The sequence below is a fragment of the Pezoporus occidentalis genome, unplaced genomic scaffold (assembly GCF_034315485.1).
Source record: "Pezoporus occidentalis ecotype Australia unplaced genomic scaffold, CSIRO_AGI_Poc_V1 ctg16, whole genome shotgun sequence".
NCBI lineage: Eukaryota > Metazoa > Chordata > Aves > Psittaciformes > Psittacidae > Pezoporus > Pezoporus occidentalis.
This window is the reverse complement of record NW_026913425.1, coordinates 8,648,362-8,665,172: the sequence shown is the minus strand read 5'-3', so window position 1 is coordinate 8,665,172 and position 16,811 is coordinate 8,648,362. Positions and strand designations below refer to the sequence as shown.

Below are 16,811 nucleotides of genomic sequence, written 5' to 3'. Positions count from 1 at the left end.
GTGTCAGCGTCCCTCTGGATGGCATTCCTTCCCTCCAGGGTATCAACTGAACCACACAGCTTGGTGTCATCGGCAAACTTGCTGAGGGCGCACTCAATCTCACTGTCCATGTCAGCGACAAAGATGTTGAACAAGACCAGTCCCAACACCGATCCCTGAGGGACACCACTCATTACTGGTCTCCAGCTGGACATTGAGCCATTGACCACAATTCTTTGTGTGCGGCCATCCAGACAGTTCTCTATCCACCGAGTGGTCCATCCATCCAATTGATGTCTCTCTAATTTGGAGACAAGGATGTCGTGTGGGACAGTGTTGAACGCTTTACACAAGTCCAGGTAGATGACACCAACTGCTCTGCCCCTGTCCATCAGTTCTGTAGCCCCATCATAGAAGGCCACCAAATTGGTCAGGCAGGATTTCCCCTTAGTGAAGCCATGCTGGCTGTCACCAAGCACCTTGTTTTTCATGTGCCTTAGCATGCCTTCCAGGAGAATCTGCTCCAAGATTTTGCCAGGCACAGAGGTGAGACTGACTGGTCTGTAATTCCCCAGGTCATCCATTTTCCCCTTCTTGAAAATGGGGGTTATATTTCCCTTTTTCCAGTCATCGGGAACTTCACCTGACTGCCATGGTTTTTCAGATATGATGGACAGTGGATTAGCAACTTCATTTGCCAGCTCCTTCAGGACCCGCAATGTTTAGCTCAGACATCTAAGGCTTTAAGAAACCTAGGGACCTAGAGATCGGGGGTAAGTTTACAGCAAGGAAGGCTTACTCCTGGTAGAGTAAGGTCACATTAGAGAATATTTAAGCAAACTGGACATACACAAGGCCGTGGGTGCTGACATGAGGCGCCCATGTGTGCTGAGGGAGCTGCCTGATGTCATTGAGAGGCCACTTACTGTCTCTGAATGGTCATGGAGACTGGGAGGTGTGCCTCAGTGCTGGAGGAAAGAAAACATCAATTCTGTCTTCAAGAAAGCAGGAGTAAGTGTGCAGGGAACTATCAGCCACACAGCCTTACCTCAATCCCTCTGAGTTAGTAGAAAAGCTGCTGGTCATGGAAACCATTTCCAGGCACACTTGAAGGACAAGAAGTGGTTCAGGAGTCACCAGCATGGATTCACACAGGAGAAGTTATGCTATGCATGACCATGTTACTAAATTCATACAATTAAACAGCTGGCTTGGTAGATGGTGGGAGAGCAGTGGATATTATCTATGCCTTTGGTGTCCCTTAAATCCTTACAGAGCAGTTGAAGAAGCATGGGCTGGATGAGGCAAGAGTGGAGTGGGTTGAAAACTGAATGGCTGGGCTTAGAGGGTGGTGCTCAGCGACATGAAGTGTATCTGGAGGCCAGTTATTAATGGTGTATCCCAGGGGCAACACTGGGTCCAAGTGATGATCTTGATAATGGGGAAGAATATCCACAGTAGGCTTGCTGATAATGCAGGACTGGGAGAAGCAGCTGATACACCAGAGGGTTGTGCTGACATCCAGAGGGGCCTTGACAGGCTGGCAAAATGGAGAGACAGGAGCCTCGTGAAGCTCAAAGTGCAAAGTCCTGCATCTGGGGAGGAGTAACCTCAGGTATATGGGGTACATGCTGAGGGCTGGCAGGCTGCAAAGCAGCTTTGCAGAAAAGGCCTTTGGGGGTCTTCAGGAACACCAAGTCAAACACAAGCCAGCAATGTGCTCTGGTGGAAAAGGTGGTGAATGTTACCCTGGGCTGCATTAGGAGTGTTACCAACAGGTCAAGGGAGGTGATCCTTGCCCTCTCCTCAGGACTGGTGAGGTGACATCTGGAGTACTGTGTCCAGTCTAGGCTTCCCTGTACAAGAGAGACATGGCCATACTGGAGAGAGTGTAGTTGTTCTGCCTGTGGTACCAGCCCAGCTGCTGGTACCCAGACACACACCTGCGTCAGCTGCCACCACCACAGACACATGGGCCCCTATGGTGGAGGTGCTGCTACAGTTGCTGGCACCAACAGCTACTCAATCTGGTTATCCCGGTGCTGCACCCAGATCACGGATCCTCCGTGGTCTGACTCCAGTTGCTGACACCCAGACAGCCATACACACCCACACTCACCCCCAGAATGCAGAGTCCCCTCACCCATGAGAAAAATTAGAAAGGAATTTAACGAGAGGACAGACTGCACCAATTGGATGCAAGTGCAGCAACTATTTATATGTGACTGTGTCTGTTCACCTCCTTACCCCTCTGTTTTCCTGCACTTTTTCCTTACTATTCCCCTGAACATCTCATAATAAACCCTTGAAATCCCAAAGCACGTTTCTCCTGCATCCTATAATGTCTTTTGCCCAGGGACGTGCCTAGAAAATGTGTCTGTTTGGATTAATTAATTGGAGTTCAAACCTGCCTTGGGGCCTCTGTTCTCCCCTGTGCTTGTGGAGATGGGTCTTTGATGGGTTAATGTCTCCTGTGATAGGCTGGGGAGGTGCAGGAACAGGGGGCTATTTGGGTCCCCAGCTGCCATTGCCTCTCTGGGGGGGTGCAGTGGAGCATAACCTAATGGTTTGTGGCATGAATCTTTTGTGTCCATAAGCACTGAAGATGTGAATTGTTTTTTCCACTAGTGGTTAAAAGGATCTTTAAAAACCAACAAAGTACGTCAGTCATAAGTTGCTAAAAGCAACTTAGCCTAGAAGCTGTTCCTGTTATATCCAAATTTACTATCAGGGATCGGTATTGTAACAATATGTGAAGGAGATCTGAAAATCAAATGAAACCTGAGAGATGATTGAATGTCACTTTAGGACTGTATATCAGGAAGGAGTTTACTCAGCAGAGACTGTGTTGTAACTATTCAGTTGTCCAAAGCATCAGTTTGATATAAAATCATGTTTACCAGACAAAACTAGGCAATTGTCTTAGTCTCCATCTTGATACTTTGATGGCTCATGTTTTGTTATTCAGGGCAACACTGAAAATCTGTATTAAAGACTGCAGTTTTATTCCTTTAAAAGACTGTGTATATGTGGAGGCATTCCTTCAGGCTTCATAAGCTGGCTCCTTGTTCTGTTTCATAGTCTGTTCTTCATTTTCGTCACGTAACAATCTCATTTCAGTGTCTGAAATGAAACTTACTATTTTAAATGGACCAGAAACTTCATTCAATCTTACATGTAATTTGGTTATGGTATCTAATATTAACAACTGCTTCTTAACTTAGGAAATCTCACTTTCAGAAAATGAATTATTTCCATGCAAAACAATAATTTTTTTGTATGTAACACTTTTTTTTCCCCCCTTTTTAACAGGCACAACAAAAGAAGGAAGTTCTATGTAGATACCCGATGCCACCCTCAAACCATAGCAGTGGTCCAAACTAGAGCAAAGTAATGTTTCCTCCATTTTCCACTGTATATCTTTGCTTACAGGAAATCATTTGTCATCTGTGCCTCTTTACTATATACCTAATATTTTTAGAATATAAAGTTATGTTTTCTTTGCAAAATAGAAATGAAAGATCTGTCAACATTTGGTATTTGTTCTACTTTTACATTCAAATGCAACTGCAAAGTAATTGAAGACATTTAAAAAGAGACTAAACATCTGATCAAAAGAAAATATTTAATTTTCTCCTTAAGTTGTTTGCACAAATATATCCATTTGGTTATTGAATTCAGTCTTGTCATTTTTTAACTAGGAAATTATTTACCCTAGATAACAAAACTTCTCTTTTAATGAAAGCTTAATCCAATTTAAGTGTACAGTTTAAAGTAACATTCTTCTAAAAATATTACTCGATTTTCAAAGCTAAACATGCTAGAGCACCAAAATGTTGATAGCCAGTAGCTTATGCATCTTCTGCTCTGCTTTTCTCCATATTTCTGATGATATCAAATGCAATTGTTCTTCAGTACTATATACTATGACATGAAAATTTCTCAGTGCTTAGTGCTGCAAAGCAGGTTCAACTCTTTGTATGTTAAAGAAAAGTTTGTCCAGGAAAAAGTCATATTAAATATCACTCCAAGGCAGGAAGTCGTTTGAACACGATGTCTTCTGCATGTTTTTGTTTTCCAGTTACACGGGTGTTATTACTGAGCTCAAATTACCCCATGAAATGGATTTCAGTGGAAAGGATGTTAGTGGAGTATTGTTTCAGTATCCAGACACTGAAGGGAAGGTGGAAGACTTCTCTGAACTTGTTGAAAGAGCTCATCATAATGGGGTAAAATAGCTTTTATTGATCTCACAGATTTCAATCTGATGTATCAAACAGCCATATTCATAGAAAGTTACGTGAGATACCATCTAAAGTATTACACTCCATTCTGTTAAGTTGATAACCACTACAACCATAGCATTTCAGCTCAGTGCTGGTGATGTGGAACTGTTTGAAGTCATATCCTGTTCAAAATTAGCTGCCATGCAAATACCATACCTTCAGAAAAGAGGCTAACTTCTTTGTGTACTTCTGTTCCCAGGCTCTCACCTGCTGTGCTACAGATCTTCTAGCTCTCTGTATTCTGAAGCCCCCTGGGGAGTTTGGGGTAGATGTTGTCTTGGGTAACTCTCAGAGGTTTGGCGTGCCGCTCTGCTACGGGGGACCTCATGCCGCATTCTTTGCTGTCAAAGAAAATCTAGTGAGAATGATGCCAGGCAGAATGGTGGGTGTTACAAGGTAAGTGCTCCCTTCACCTTTAGTGTCTTTGGGGGAAATCGAAACGAAACACAATATGACATACTGTGCATATTTTAACGTGCTAGAAACCCTAAAAAAGGACTTGTTTTGATGCTTGGATTGGCAAGGGCCCTTTCAGTTATCTTGTACAGCCTTGCTGGATGGGTTATTTTTGTGTACAAATTCACCATGCTCCTACTTGATACCATTTGAAAAGACGCTGCCTTTTCAGTGTTTGTTCAAATTAAGTTCTGCATAACTATTCAGTTAAAACAGATGCAATAATCTGTGGCATTTTAAGGCAAATACCAAGTTTTGGTATTGTGTGCTTAGAAAACTCATTGTGTGCTCTACTGGACCAGACACATTTGCCAGCCATGATATAAATTCAAGTCTAGAGGCTTTAGTCTCACTCTCTGATATCACAGCTGTCCTGACTTAGGCTTTGTTCTCTCCAGTCTCTAAAGATAGATAACTAATTTCAGGTTAGCATGTATAGAGTCCAATGTCTTAAATTACTGTAATTTTAAAGTAACAGAAGCAACATTTTCACTTGTGATTTAGAGATGCAAATGGAAAGGAAGTGTACCGACTTGCTTTGCAAACACGAGAACAGCATATCAGGAGGGATAAAGCTACCAGCAATATCTGCACAGCACAGGTAATGTGTCATGGTTTATTTTCGGTGGTAGAAAGAGTCAAGTTAAACCATAAGATTATAGTCCTAACATCGCTGTAATTTACGTTAGCTTTATTTTTGGAAGTTTTTCCTAGAAAAATCAAGAACACTGAAATATTCTGCTCTTTGTGCATTTGAGTCCTTTAAAAAATGGAACCCTACTTGAAAAATAGGGTATTAATATCTGTTTCCTTAATAAAGACTTTAACCTTGAATTCGTGCCGTGTCCTGAGTCTGTCTGTCTCACAGGTTGAACACCACTGAGTAGTGCTGTGTTTGTTATGAATGAGACAGATTTCTTGGTAAAATGGTGGAGACTTATAATGATCTGAAATTACCCACTCAAGGGAAAACAAAAAAAATAATCCATTTTTAAATTCTAAGCCTACATCTTCAAATTGTCACAACTGATATTTATATCTATGAGATTTGATGCAAAAACATAACATCAACAGAAAGCTATCTTCGCAGGAAAATACCATGGTTAAGTAATTATCCAAAACTGTTATCTTCAGCACGCCTCTACAGACCTTCAGCCAGACAAGTTAATTATTTTTTCTGTCAGTGCTTTGCTCATGAGTTTACTGTTGTGCCAGATTTCCAGGAGGGGTTATTAATAGTAAAATGAGCTTAGTTATTTAGCATTCATGAACTATTCCATAAGTATTTCATACTAATCCTAAACAATGAGTTTCCCATGACACTGGCTTTACTTGAGAGTCTTCAAACTTCTTTGTTGCAGTGGCTGAATTTAAATGCAACTGCTGACACAGTTGCATTTCAAGCAATTGAATTTAGAATCAGTGCTTAGAGTTTCATGAAAGTATTTTGTCTTTCCTGCCTTTTAGCTTGGCCACACTTAAGCAAGTATAACATCAAGTAAGGATATGTGGTTGTCCCTGGGTGTTAAAGAAAATTTCCAGTAAACTAAGATGAAGTAATCTTTTATAATCATAACAGTAATCGTAATAGTAACAATGTTATTTGGATGGTAGGCTCTTCTGGCTAACATGGCAGCCATGTTTGGTGTGTACCATGGGTCTGATGGCTTAAGGCATATTGCAATACGAGTACACAATGCTACTCGAATCTTGGCTGAAGGTGAGTAATGTTAGCAGAAACTCTTCTTAAATCCTTATACATTCTTAAATAGTACCTCTTCTTACAAGATTCTTTTTGCCAGCTACTGTGTATTCTCTCAACACTAGAGAGAACTTTTTAAAACAAAATTCACAGCTAATGTTTTTGTGTACTTCTGATAATGATGTCCAAGAATTAGGTATCTACGTGATATAAGCTTGCAAGCATTACTTCTGTTTCCTTGAGAAACTAACAGATGATGGCAGTCTTTAGATGGTAAGCTTCAGTGCAGTTTTCCAGCTGCAAGCTCTGTAGTTTGCTTACTGGGCCATCCTAGTTTACACACAGAACTCTGCACAGAGTATTGATAACATAGCAAAAATAAGCAATAAGTTAAATTAAAGAAATACCAACATTTCATTAAGTTCGGTGGGGTATCATACCTGCTATGAACACTGAAATTCACTGAAAAAACAGTTTGATAGCTGATCAAAAGCACGGAACCTGTAGCAGAAAATGATGATTGGAACCGGGCTATGTGGTCTGGTAGTTTTTCTTGCTGGCATGACTATCATTGCTGTCAGAAGGAATTACACAGAACCAGAATACTGGACTTGAGGAATGATTGCCACAATTATCCATGCTTTGTTTGCCAGCTTAACTGGAAGACCTTTTGCTGCTGTGAAAAACACGTGGACACTAAACTTTATTATGCAAGCTCCATGACGCTTAATACCCATTTTTACACACTTGTGGTTTTGTCCCTATTGTATTTATATACTAATTCTGCTACTATGTATTACAAATGTGATGAATAAGAAGGATCTTCACTGGATTCAATCTGCATTATTAATTAGGTGTGAATCTGATTTAGATGCATTGCGCACACAGTGATATTTCACTAAAAAACTGGCTATTTTGCTGCTCTGTGCACAAGGAGAATATTTTGGTTTATTATGTAAAAGCATTTACTTATGAGATTGGTAGTGTTGATACGCAAGTCCTGTGTAAGCAATACAGTATGCAGCTAATGGAATTAACTTACTGTTCCTTATAGGTCTCATGCGAGCTGGTCATAAACTGCATCATGATCTGTTCTTCGATACCTTGATGATCACGTGTGGATGCCCAGTCAAAGAGGTTTTGGACAGGGCAGCTCTTAGAAAGATAAATTTTCGGATTTATAGTGGTGGCAGAGTAAGCAACTCCCTAAATCTTTCAGGAATTTTGTAGTATTACTTTTTCTGCATAAAGTCTCTGGTGATTACATGTGCTAAACAGAACAAAATTATTTAAAACTTCTTGTAATTGGCTCAGATATGTCAGTCAGTTATAAACATCACTTAGAGAATGAAGAAGTTTGGTGATGTACTGAATTTCCAGCAATAATCATTGTTTTTTTATTTTATTTCTTGCCTATTTAAAAGGTTCTGTAATTGTTTCATTGCCTATTTAAAAGATTCTGTAATTGTAATTAATTCTGTAATTCTAGCCCACTAAGGGCTAGAGCAGAGGGACTCTAAAACTTAGGGATGAAATAAAGATGACCTCTAGAATTCAAGTCCTGTGGCAGAGTTCAAAGACAGATTGAAATGTAAACCACATTCTGGTAGGCACTTGGGACTTTAGCCAAGATCTAACATGTTCTGGAAAATGCTGGGGGATAGTCTAACAAAATGGGCAATGGAAACAGAAATGTTAGAAGTGAGGTCACAAGTCTTGAAGCTTGTGAGATATATGGCTTGGATGGTTTAGCAGCGGAAAGGTAGGAACTGGAAAATTTTATGTAAATAAAATCAGTCTATGTATCTGTTTCATAAAACAAAGCAACATTTGCATATTGTTGGGTAGGTAGATTTTTTTCATTTTTCCATTTTTTTTTTTCCCCTGTGTTTCTGGAATAATTTCTCTCAACCAGAACAAATATACTGTGTCTGGAATTAAAAGCTCTCAGTAATTATTATTGCTTTTGTCCATAGCTTGGCGTATCACTGGATGAAACTGTAAATGAGAAAGACCTGGATGACATATTATGGATTTTTGGTTGCGAGTCTTCAGCTGTAAGTAAATAATAGGTTACACAGACCTAATTATTTGAATACTTCAGAAGTTTAGTGAAAAGCAGAACTGCTCTTGGCACAGTGGGTGTCTATATGATGTCCATTTGTTAAATACAGAGAATTTCAGATGTCTAAAGAAAGAGATAGCATGAAATCGTGATTTATGTAAAATCACATTTTCTTACTGTGATGCAGTCCTTTCAGTCAACTTGGACACCTTGCATTTAAGCTGTTACTTTTCTTGTGGGGGTTAGGACATGGTGGTCAATTATTTCTCTCCTACTGGAAATTTTGTTGCACGTCATTAGTAATTAACAGCAATACTACCAAAGTGAAGACTACGAAGACATCTGTACCCAGTTTTAATATAATGCTGTTACCATGATAGGTATATACAAGTGTGTATACTAATAAAGTGAAGGGTTTTTACCTAAGCAGCTGATTAAATCTGAGGGTAAGGTGATAGTATAAGCTGGTTCTGATGGCAATTGATTGCGAAACAAATTTCCATTGAAGTACTTGACTCCATGTTTCTTTGTGTCAAAGGAGCTGATTGCTGAGGGTATGGGCGAGGAAACGAAAGGCATCCTTAGCACCCCGTTTAAGAGAACTTCTAAGTTCTTGACACATCAGGTTTTCAACAGGTTTGTGAAATTGCTGCATATCTGATATTTTAGTGGAATCTGAAAGTATCTCTCTACAAAAGTCAGACTTTTCAACTGGAGTCAATTGAGGACAATTTTGTGGCTGTATTCATGCAGTCACTCATTACTCTCAAATAATGTATTTAGTAGCAATTTGTTTTAAATGAGCAAAGCAGTACTCATGGTCACATGCGGGATGTATTTTTTTCTTAGTTTGCTACATTGTACAAGCTATTATTTTAGGACACAGTATCAGCAGGCTTACTAGAGCCCTTACAGTCCGTATTTACTGATGATAGCTTTTTGAGCAAATGATAATGGGCATTTTTCATCCACGTTTCTAGTAGCAAGCATAAAGTACCAATTTGGGAAGAAGTGCCTCGTATACCTTAAAAGTTATCCCCAGTCTTAATTTCTTTTTTATGGAATTCCTATGCTAAAGCACAGATCAACTATCTGGTATAGCTAATCTGCTTGCCTTAACACCACATTTTGTGTTCTCCAGCTATCACTCTGAGACAAATATTGTGCGATACATGAAAAGATTAGAAAACAAAGATATTTCCCTTGTTCACAGCATGATTCCTTTGGTAGGTATATACCAAAAAGATTAAAAATTAGTTGCTTACATATTTATGTATTTTGATAAATACTGAAAAATTTCTTTCTATTCCTAGGGATCCTGCACAATGAAGCTCAATAGTTCAGCTGAACTTACAGTAAGTTGTAATGATACTCTTACTTGAGACACACATGAACGAACTATCCAGCCAGTGTCACTGTACAGAAGTAAAAGCAGGTTTTGGTCTAGTACTCTAGCTGAGGAGGCAGTTTTAGGAGTAGCTGAAGTCATCAGGTCCTTTTTCTGCTAGGAAAAAAGCTCTGAATAGCACAGTAGGAGTGCAAGTACAGGAAGAAAGTGAATGGCTTTGAAGTATCCATTCTGAAAAAATGCAATTTTTGGAATTAGGTAACATGGTCCCGTTCCCATATGCAGTGCTGCAGTACCTAATTTCTATCTGCTTTACAAACCTTGCAGTCAAAGTAAGATCTGTAAACTCCTCAGAAGAAGAAGTGGGGGTCAGCTGGAACTGGCAATTCATGCGTCTTTGCCAGTGAGCTGTTTCTTAGGATAGCACTCCATTTCCCCAGGTGAGGAGCTGGAGTCCGTGAGTGTTTTCATTTTTCTTGCTGATAGCAAATGAAACAGAGCCTTAGCCAGGCTGTCTCTGTAGTAAATGACTTCTGACTCCGAATGAGCTTCCTCTGCTGTGTCTTGATCAGCTTCTCAGTTTTTAGCTTTCACTAGGTTTCCTTTGTCTCCTTTCTCTCACTGCCTTCTCTACATTTTCTCTCTGCTCCCTGTTTTCAGTCTTGTATATTCCCTTCTAAATAAAATGGATAGCAACAAAACTCTGTGAAACAAGCTGAGTGTTACGTACTCTTCCATAACTCCTGTCTGTTTCCCCTGTGATCCTACAGCTCTGCATAAGGATAGGTGACCTAGAAGGAAACAGGATTTTTAAGCATCTTCCAAATGTTAAAAAAAAGTGTTGCTAGAAATCACAGAATCATAGAATTGTTTAGGTTAGAAAGGACCTTTAAGATCTTTGAGTCCAGCCATTAACTTAGCCTGCCAAATTCAACTCTAAACAAGGTTCCCAAGAGCCATTTTAAATACTTCCATGGATAGCGACTCTACCGCTTCCCTGGGCAGCCTGTTCCAGTGCTTGACAACCCTTTCAGTGAAGTAATTTTCCTAATATCCAGTCTAAACCTCCCCTGGTGCAACTTGAGGCCATTTTCTCTTGTCCGTTTTCTTGTTCTTTAGGAAAAGAGACCAACACCCATCTCACTACAGCTTCCTTTCAGGCAGTTGTAGAGAGCAACAAGGCCCTTCCTTCTCTTCTCCAGGCTAAACAACTCCAGTTCCCTCAGCCACTCCTCATCAGACTTGTGCTCCAGACCCTTCACCAGCTTCATTGCCTTTCTCTGGACCCGCTCCAGCACCTCAATGTCTCTTTTGTAGTGAGGGCCCCAGAACTGAACACAGGATTCACGGTGCAGTCTCACTAGTGCCCAGTACAGGTGGATGATCACTGCCCTGGCCCTGATGGCCACACTATTGCTGATGCAGGCCAGGATGCTGGTGGCTTCTTGGCTGCCTGGGCAAAAGCTGGCTCATGTTCAGCCATCTCGACCAACACCCCTAAGTCACCTTTTCATAAAAGAAGATTGGGTTACCCATGCAGGATCTGCCTTTCATAAACTCATGCTGACTGAGCCTGTCACCTGGTTGTTCCATATGTGCTGCATGATGGCAAGCAAGCTGATCTGCTCCATAACCTTCCCTGGCACCATGGGAAGGCTGATATGCCTGTAGTTCCCTGGATCCTCCTTCTGTCCCTTCTTGCATATGGGTATCACATTTGCTCACTTCCAGTCAACTGGGACCTCCCTGTTAGCCAGGACTGTTGATAAATGATAGAAAGTGGCTTGGTGAGCACTTCTGCCAGCTCCCTCTGTACTCTTGGGTGGATCCCATCCAGCCCTATAGACTTGTTTGTGTCTAAGGGGCATAGCAGGTCACTGTCCACTTCCCCTTGAATTACAGGTATTTCAGTCTGCTTCCCATCACTGTCTGTTGCAGCTCAGGGGTCTGTGTTCCTGGAGGAGAAGTGGTCTTACTATTAACTTATTATTAAAGACTGAGGCAAAGGCGGCACTATGTTTTCCTGACATCCAAAAGAAAAGGATAGAGACTGTCATTAGCCCTCCTTTATTGCTAATGTACTTACATAAACATTTTCATTGTTATTAATGTGGTAGCCAGATTAAGTTCTAGTTTGGCTTTGGCCCTTCTAATTTCGTTCTGCATAACTTCACGACATCCTTGTAATCCTCCTGAGTTGCCTGTCCCTTCTTCCAAAGGTCATAAACTCTCCTTTTCCCCAGTGAGTTCCAGCCAAAGCTCTCTGTTGAACCAGGGCATGTCCCACAGTAAGGTTGGGAACTTGTCTTACTGCACAAGAAATGTTTGATTTTTAATAGAGCACAGGGCAGCTTGCTTCCTGCAAAGAGTTTAACAACAAAACAGAGCTGTCTGCAGGATTCTCTGTTATAGTACATGGTTATTTTTCCTTTTTTTTTTTTTTTCCCCTCCCCTTTCATAGCCTATTTCATGGAAGGAATTTGCCAACATCCACCCTTTTGTGCCTCTGGAGCAAGCTCAAGGGTATCAGCAGCTTTTCAAGGATTTAGAGAAGGACCTATGTGAGATTACTGGCTATGACAAGATCTCCTTCCAACCAAACAGGTAGGAATTTTATTCAGAACATTTGCTCCTTAAGATGATTTAAAAAATTTGCCTCTAAAGAAAACAAACCAGGCAAAAATGGAAGAAGTTTCTAAAATGAAATTTGACAAAGAGAAGCCTTTAATGAAAGGTTATGAAAACAAAACTTGTTTTTTTTTTCAAAAATGCATAACCTTATTTCATCTCATCTCAAAGTTTAATGATTTGGTCTTTTCTCCTTTTCCTCCATGTTTTCCTCACTTTGAAGGCTGGTTTCCCTGCCACTGCTTGCTTAAAATAGTGATGTTACTGATATCCTCCTGTAACCTAAATTAAAGCTTTGAAATAGGAATAACCTGTATAAGATGACAACTACAGAATTGTTGAAACTGATATTTGATGCACTAGGAAATACTAGGTTTGACCGAAGAATGCCTAGGATCTGCATGCTCACTGAAATAAATGAAGCAGAGTTGCAGCCTGTTTATATCTGCTAGTAGTTTTGATACAAAATGAGCAGCAAGGACTTACTCTACGCTTAGGATGTCACTGAAAGAGTTCTTATGTTTCACTGTGTGCAGTTTACTATGCATTTCAGTATTAGTTTGCCTCCTCGTAGTCAAGCATGTAGTCCCTTGTTAGGTGAAGAAATGGGGATCAACTCAGGCATCAAAAGGTTTTAACATAGTGTAAGCACATATAATTAAATCTTTTTTTTTTTCATCTACTGTTGGCAAAGGAGACAAGTGCTGTTAATTAATGCTTGTCCAATTGTAATTTAATCCATGGGATGTGTTTCTCTTAATTTGCTGACACTTGCCTAAAGCCGTTGAGTAGGATTAGGTCTGGAGAGTTTTGAAGTTTCAGTAGAGAGCTGGCACTTTCTGTTTTATATGCTTGTGTAACATGGTTTGTGTTCCTCTTGCAGTGGAGCCCAAGGAGAGTACACAGGTTTGGCTGCAATCAAAGCTTATCTAAATGCAAAAGGAGAACGTCATAGAACTGTAAGTGTTAACACTCAAGTGGGGAAGAGAGCTGGGTGGAAAGTGGAGAAATGAGACTTGATTTAGCAGCTGGGACTTATCTAGATTAACACTAAGGTTGTGTATCCTCATCTGTGACAAGCTTTCAGTATTCTCTGTTTCCTTCATGGATCGTGGGTAAAATCTTAAAAGTCTTCCTTTACTTTCCAGACAGTGGGAATGAGGGAAGGGGACTCCCTCAAAGGGTGAGTCTGGCTGGAATGGAGTTAATTAACTTTCTCTATAGCAACCCATATGGTACTGTGTTTTGGATTTGTGGCTAAGGCAGTGTTGTTAACAAAGGGATGTCTTGGCTGCTGCTTTACAGTGTCAAGGCTTTCTCTTTCCCACTCCGCCCTTTTTCACCCTTTCCCCTCCCCAGGGAGTAGGGCTGGGAGTAGGCAAGAGGTTGGGCGAGACACAACCAGGACAGCTGATCCAAACCGACCAAAGGGTTGTTTTATGGTGTATAATGGCATGCTCAGCAATTGAAGCGCAGAGAAAGGAGGACAAAGCGGGGAAGGTCATGGTTATGGCACTCTTCTTCCCAAGCAACCATATACGTGTGCTGTGGCACTGCTTTCCAGTAAGTGGTTGGACACCTGCCTGGCCTTAGGAAGCAATGAATTAATTCCTCTTCTTGCTTTCTTGCTTTGTTTGCACCTGTGGCTTTTGTTTTCCCTATTAGACTGTCATTCTCTCAATCCATGAGTCTTCTCACCTTCTATTTTGCCCTTGTCCCATGGGAGATGGGAATGAGTGAAAGCTGTGTGGGTGTTTGGCCATTGGCTGGATCAACACATTACAGTACTTTTAAGCATTGGGCTTGAGGTAATGACAGTTCTGATCTGAGCATGTTAAATTGTTAAACAGTAGGCTCCTGTGCGAGTCACAAAGCTTACTTGTTTTACTGTGCATTAGAGTGTAGGGCTTTTAATGGCTGCTTTCAGCTCTTGATGTTTACTGTGCTGCCCATAAGTGTATTTTGCTGTGCTTGGAAAGATGTTGACAAAAGCAGCGGCTGCATTGCTGGACTGGCATAGGTCCCTTGTTGTGAGGCTGCTCCTCTGCTGCATGAGCTACCTTGCAGAGAGACAAGGGATTGCACCTCTCTTTTCCCCAGTGAGGTTGATGTGTCCAGCTCTGTTGTATGGGCTCCAGAGCAGGGCTCTGTTGTGAGGGCATCCTTATATAAGAAGTTTGATCCTATTATCTAGCATTGTTGGCTTCTTGTTGGGTGTCCAGAACCTGGTTTGGCCCTATCATAAAAGTAAACAGTTTGCTGAGCTGACAGGGCTGTTATCACCTCCTGTATCGTGGGATCTTACACCTTAACAGGCTCATAATCCTGTTGACTTGGCACAACACTTGATTGAAGGGGGCCTTGCCTACCCCAGTGAGACACAGCAACTCCTGGCACTGTTTTGTGGCCTGGCCTGTCCTTATTGGGCCTCTGTGTAGCACTGTCACAGCTGCAGTGGGCCTCTACCTCTAATGGTTGATACAGGGACCCAAACCTCAACCACAGTGATTGCTCCAATAGTAAAGAAGCACTGGCAGTGGAGGTCAAGAGGACTGTACCATCAGTTAATAAGGAAGGAGGAGGAGGAAGCATCTGACCAGGAAGCCAGTCCTTTGGCAAGGAAACGTAAGGAGGAAGTGATGGAAGTTATGCAAGAGGCAGACACCACACCATCTCTAACCCAAGCAAGCTCCAAGATACGCAGACAGGCAAGCATACTGCCGCCTAGTGCTCAAATGGAATGCTGGAGGGGATAGTCAGGAATTGAGGGCAGGGAAGCTTAGCCGCAGTAATTCCTCGCTAGGGACCAGGGAATCAACAGCACCAGTTGCACACCACCTGGCATCCCCTGGTTGTTCTTGAATGGCTGGGTGGGACACAAGGAAGAGGGACAGTGCACTCACTTTGAAGCCAGAGTCAAGGTACCTTAACTGCAGGGGAAGACAGATGCCAAGAAGGGACCAAACAGTAAGGCTGCCGCACCAGTTGCTGCCAAGACAGTAGAAAGCAACTAGCAGTCCCAGACACAGAATAAAGGCTGAAGTCTGGCAAAGGCACTTCTTGTCTGACACTGTGGGAGTCAGTGAGTATTGCAACAAGGAGAAGAGGGTCTTTGCCTCAGGCTGGGCAGAAGATGGAGGTAACAAAGTTTCATGGAATGTATGGATTTGATGGCCTGGCACATCAGATCCACAGGTGTATAAGGCTTTGGTACACACTGTACCATAATGCCATGAGGGTAGGAGAGGACCTGTCTGCATTTGTGCAGTGACAGAGGGATGTCAGCAGTTGTCTGTGTTGGAGGCTGAGGTGAGCCTTACAGGGGACAAATGGCAGAAGCATCCTATCATATTGGCCAGAGACTCCATGTATCTTTGGCATAGACTAGCTCAGAGGAGGGTGTTGCAAGGATCAGGAAGTACCAGTGGACCTTTGGTGTAGCCACAATAAACACAAAGAAGATTAAACATCTGACTTTCTTGCCCTCTCCACTGAAGAGTTGCTGCATGATAAGGAGCAGCATGTGCCACTTGTTACCATGATGGTACAGCAGTGGCAGTGTCACATCAGCCAGGACTCCCTAGTTACCATCTATTCATCTATTTAGTCACCATACTTCATTGTAAGCCTTGGAGCGATAAGCAAGTCTTACGAACCCTTACATAGTCCCATAAGGCCAGTGCAAAAGTCTGACAGAGGGTGGAAGTTGGCCTGAATGAAGTCACACCACCATTGATATTGCCAAAGTGTTTTTTTTTACCCCTTTGGCAACAGAGTGCCAGCCGCAGTTTGCTTTCATGTGGCTGGGTGTCCAGTACATCTGGAAATGACTGACCCAGGGCTGGAAGCACCTATCAGTCAGTGCTATCACTGGTATAGGTATTCTACCTATCAGACTTTGACTGATGAAGAGTGCACTGGAACAGAGTGAAGACTCTGAATACCTGTAATACATGGATGACATCACTGTATGGGGCAACACAGCAGAGGAAGTGTTTGAGAAAGGGAAAATAATAATTCAGTTCATTCCCAAAGCTGGCTTTGCCATAAAACCAAAGCAAGGCCAAAGGACCTGCACAAGGGATCTAGTTCTTGGGATTAAAACAGCAAGATGGATGTTGCCACAACTTTCGGGTTGAAATCAGTAAGATAATAACTGTGTCCCCGCCAGCTAACAAGAAAGGAACACAGGCTTTTCCAGGCATTGTGGATTACTGGAGAATGCATATGTGCACCAGGTTACAATCAGCTTGCGGGCCCTCTCTGCTGAGTGTCCCTGAAGAAGAACTGTTCTGAGTGGGGCTCTGAGCAACATGCCTTTGAATAGATTGAAGAGAAGATAGTTCA

General features: G+C 41.8%; 2 protein-coding genes across 2 annotated transcripts in view; one reads left to right on the top strand and one right to left on the bottom strand.

The window, feature by feature from the left end:
• The window catches only part of GLDC (glycine decarboxylase), a 42,316-nt gene that overhangs the window by 14,128 nt on the left and 11,377 nt on the right, over nucleotides 1–16,811 (top strand). The window contains exons 5-16 of the mRNA XM_062612508.1: nucleotides 3,292–3,369; nucleotides 4,061–4,208; nucleotides 4,465–4,661; nucleotides 5,226–5,322; nucleotides 6,336–6,441; nucleotides 7,478–7,617; nucleotides 8,400–8,480; nucleotides 9,027–9,124; nucleotides 9,630–9,714; nucleotides 9,802–9,843; nucleotides 12,298–12,440; nucleotides 13,348–13,423. Coding sequence (XP_062468492.1) covers nucleotides 3,292–3,369; nucleotides 4,061–4,208; nucleotides 4,465–4,661; nucleotides 5,226–5,322; nucleotides 6,336–6,441; nucleotides 7,478–7,617; nucleotides 8,400–8,480; nucleotides 9,027–9,124; nucleotides 9,630–9,714; nucleotides 9,802–9,843; nucleotides 12,298–12,440; nucleotides 13,348–13,423 — 1,291 coding nt within the window. The remainder of the gene's footprint in view (nucleotides 1–3,291; nucleotides 3,370–4,060; nucleotides 4,209–4,464; nucleotides 4,662–5,225; nucleotides 5,323–6,335; nucleotides 6,442–7,477; nucleotides 7,618–8,399; nucleotides 8,481–9,026; nucleotides 9,125–9,629; nucleotides 9,715–9,801; nucleotides 9,844–12,297; nucleotides 12,441–13,347; nucleotides 13,424–16,811) is intronic.
• UHRF2 (ubiquitin like with PHD and ring finger domains 2) overlaps nucleotides 897–16,811 on the bottom strand; it is a 125,676-nt gene continuing 109,761 nt past the window's right edge. Inside the window, exon 16 of the transcript XR_009963555.1 lies at nucleotides 897–908. The gene's annotated coding sequence lies outside the window, so the exon portion shown is untranslated. The remainder of the gene's footprint in view (nucleotides 909–16,811) is intronic.